Source organism: Bison bison, unplaced genomic scaffold (genome assembly GCF_000754665.1).
Source record: "Bison bison bison isolate TAMUID 2011002044 unplaced genomic scaffold, Bison_UMD1.0 scf7180017864456, whole genome shotgun sequence".
Lineage (NCBI taxonomy): Eukaryota > Metazoa > Chordata > Mammalia > Artiodactyla > Bovidae > Bison > Bison bison.
This window is the reverse complement of record NW_011495018.1, coordinates 661,275-664,569: the sequence shown is the minus strand read 5'-3', so window position 1 is coordinate 664,569 and position 3,295 is coordinate 661,275. Positions and strand designations below refer to the sequence as shown.

The 3,295-nt window shown below is 55.3% G+C and overlaps 1 protein-coding gene across 1 annotated transcript in view; it reads right to left on the bottom strand.

Moving 5' to 3' along the window:
* The window catches only part of BNIP3 (BCL2/adenovirus E1B 19kDa interacting protein 3), a gene marked incomplete at its 5' end in the record, with an annotated part of 6,393 nt that extends 5,719 nt beyond the window's left edge, over nt 1-674 (bottom strand). The window contains one exon of the mRNA XM_010859142.1: nt 644-674. Within this exon, the coding sequence (XP_010857444.1) occupies nt 644-674 (31 nt within the window). The remainder of the gene's footprint in view (nt 1-643) is intronic.
* Between the last annotated feature and the right edge of the window lie 2,621 nt (nt 675-3,295).

The following is a 3,295-nucleotide window of genomic DNA, read 5'->3' as shown; positions in this document are numbered from 1 at the left end:
CGGCCGGCTTATTCAGCGCTGCTGCCTTCTCACGGGTTGGGCATTTTCCCACAGGCTTCCTGGCTGAGGGGAGAGCCTCTTTTCCGCGTCAGCTGTTGAAACCCGCTCCTCTCTTCTGCTGAGCAGTCCCTCTTTCTCCATCGAGCTCAATATTCGAAAGCTCAAAAAGCTTTCCTTTTTTTGGCCACATGGGAAGGCCCGCAGCACTGAGTCCAGCCTGACCACTGGCCACCGGGGCCCGCCGGCACACGCCTTTCTCCACCCTGTGTGATGCTGGCAACTGGAGAGACTGCCCTTCCACTCAGGTCTTCAGGTGAGAAGACGAAAAGTTCTTGCTTTTAATTCCGTCAAACCTGAGGCCACAAACGTCCACTGCACCGCCTCGCTCCGGGGCCCCGCCCCCCTGCACGTGTGAGCTGACGCGGTCAGCTTATTCCAGGCGGCCCTCCGCTGCCCGGCTCACTGACTGCACTGCCGCCCTGCCCCGGCCTCTCCCGCCCCGGTCGCTCGAACCGCTCTCTTCCCGGCCCAGCACCGTCCACTGCGGGTCACGGTCCAGCCTTCCCAGGTAGGGGGCTTTTATATCAATAACCAGTTTCCCGGCTCCAGCGTGCGCGGCCCAGCAGTTTGGTTTTGACACTACCTGTAGTGGTCTTGGAGAAGGCAATGGCACCCCACTCCAGTGCTCTTGCCTGGAGAATCCCAGGGACGGAGGAGTCTGGTGGGCTGCAGTCCATGGGGTCGCTAAGAGTCAGATACGACTGAGAGACTTCACTTTCACTTTTCACTTTCCTGCATTGGAGAAGGAAATGGCAACCCACTCCAGTGTTCTTGCCTGGAGAATCCCAGGGACGGGGGAGCCTGGTGGGCTGCCGTCTATGGGGTCGCACAGAGTCGGACACGACTGAAGTGATTTAGTAGTAGTAGCAGTAGTGGTCTCAGTACCACAAGACTGTCCCTGCAGGGGACACCTCAAACGCCCGACAGACCAAGAATTCACTCCCTCATCAGCAACTCCTTGGGACAAGTCACAGAAGTCAGGACCACACCGTGCTTGCACGAGTACCTTCTCAGAGGGCAGGCATGCAGGCAGTGGTGGGAGACGGCAGTTCTACGCCCTTGCCCAGTACATCCTGTAACCCAGCCTCAGCGCCCCTCCCCAGGCAGGCTTGGGGAGGGCGAGTGCTGAGTATCTGCCCATCCCCACCCCACCCTGAGGCTACCGAGGACCTCGGCAATCACATCACTAGCACAGACTCAATTATTTTCCAAAGATCTCAAGAAAGTCCAAGGGTTCTTAGAGCCGAGCTGTAGATCTGGAACCAGGGACAAAGATTAAATATATTTTTCAAATTAAAATATAATGGGCATACAGCACTGTAGTTTCAGGGTTTCCCTGGTGGTCCAGTCGTTAAGAAACCACTCTGCAATTCAAGGGACACAGGTTCCATCCCTGGTCCAGGAAGATCCCACATCCCCCAAAGCAACTAAGCCCACAGGCCTCAACTACCAAGCCCACGCGCCACAGCCCAGGAGCCACGGCTCCCAAAGCCCTGGAGGCCCTGGGTCCGCACTCCACAAGAGAAGACACGGCAGGGAGGAGTCCACCCACCGCAACGAAGAGGAGCCCTGCTCGCTGCAACCAGAGAAACCCAAGTGCAGCAGCAAAGAACCAGCACAGCCACAAGACAGAGTGTTTTTTAGAAAAAACAACAACACGATGAGTTTCAGGCACAGGCTTAGATTCCACTCCAGACTCCATGGAGATTGGAACCATCTCACTCAAAGTGTTGGGCATCCTTTAGAAAGACTTCTACGCAGGCTGTCTACAGCGGAGCTCTGTCTACAGCACAGCTCAGAGGCTGTGATACACTAACGGACCAGAGTTTATGATTAACCTGCAGCAACTGCACAGGGGAGCAGCTCCCTGGAAAATGAAGACCAGGGGCCATTAATCTTCTTTCACCTGCAGTTAAGCTCACTCACCTTTCTAAGCAAGAAAGAGTGGTTTCAGGTTGCTTTGTTGTTATTTCGTCGCTAGGTCATGTTCCTCTCTCTGCGACCCCATGGACTATAGCCAGGCTCCTCTGTCCATGGGATTCTCCAGGTGAGAAGACTGGAGTGGAAGCCGTTTCCTTCTCCCAGGATCTTCCCAGCCCAGGGACCGAACCTGCCACGTCTCCTGCATTGCAGGCGGGTTCTCTACCGCCAAGCCACCAGGGAAGCCCTCGAGTTGCCTTACAACCTCAGATCACTTCCTCAGAACCCCAAACAGCCTGTGAGGTAGTCAGGCCGCGGGAAAAGGGGCGGTGGTTGCTGACCCAGGCGAGTCTCGCCCTGACTCAGGCCACTGCCACACTGACCTGTAATTCACACTAACAAGACACAGGGCAGGTGGACTGGGCAAATGAGATGGGCGGAGAGCCTAGGCCAATGCCCCGTCACTGCAGAAGAGAATTACAAACCGACACGATATGCCATGTCTTCCTTTTGTTTAAAAAAACTTCCTGTGACCCCCAGGATACTTGATCCCAAAAGAAGGAAAGCCCACATCTTGAATGAGACGATTCGTGGGCCCCCAAAAGATCTGTAACCACAATGCTGTCCCGTCTTCCAGCTCTGAAGAGGCCACAGAAATGACCCAGACACAACCACTTACTGGCTGGGCCACAAATGCCATGAATTCAGCTGACCTCAACTGCTAGTAACTGGGCACAAGCTGTGATCAAATGTAGAGTGTTAAAACAGTTCCCTGAGCCACTGCTCGGCAGGCTGGGTGGTTGACTAAAGCTTTCAGTTTACCCCAGCCTGAAAACAGATAACGACAACTGTCTTTCTCTAACTTGTGGAGCCTGACCCTATCAACTAACCTCAACACAACACCCATGCTTTATATCCTGAGCATTCCGCACAGTTTCTCACAGTCCCTGCCTGCACTGTGAGGCTCCCTGCTCCTGGCTCCAGGCCAACAGCCCTCTCCAGCACCCCTGGCAGAGCACCCCACAACCCAGTCTGGGGCAACATGTCACAACCCTGGCTCTGGAGGACCACCTCTTGTGCTTTCCCTGTTCTCCAGCAGTCTCACCCACCAGCCGGAAAATCCTGATTTGGAATGCTACAACAGAACCCTGGTACCCTTACTTTGAGAAAACCACAATGGTGACGGTGGGCAGCCAGGGTTGAAAACTACAGGGGCATGACCTACACAATGCTGGGGTCAATGTCCTGGGGTCTTTGGGACAGGTGGGACCCTGAGGACAGCCCTGGGGTGGCGCAGGGGCTACGCCTGGAGGCA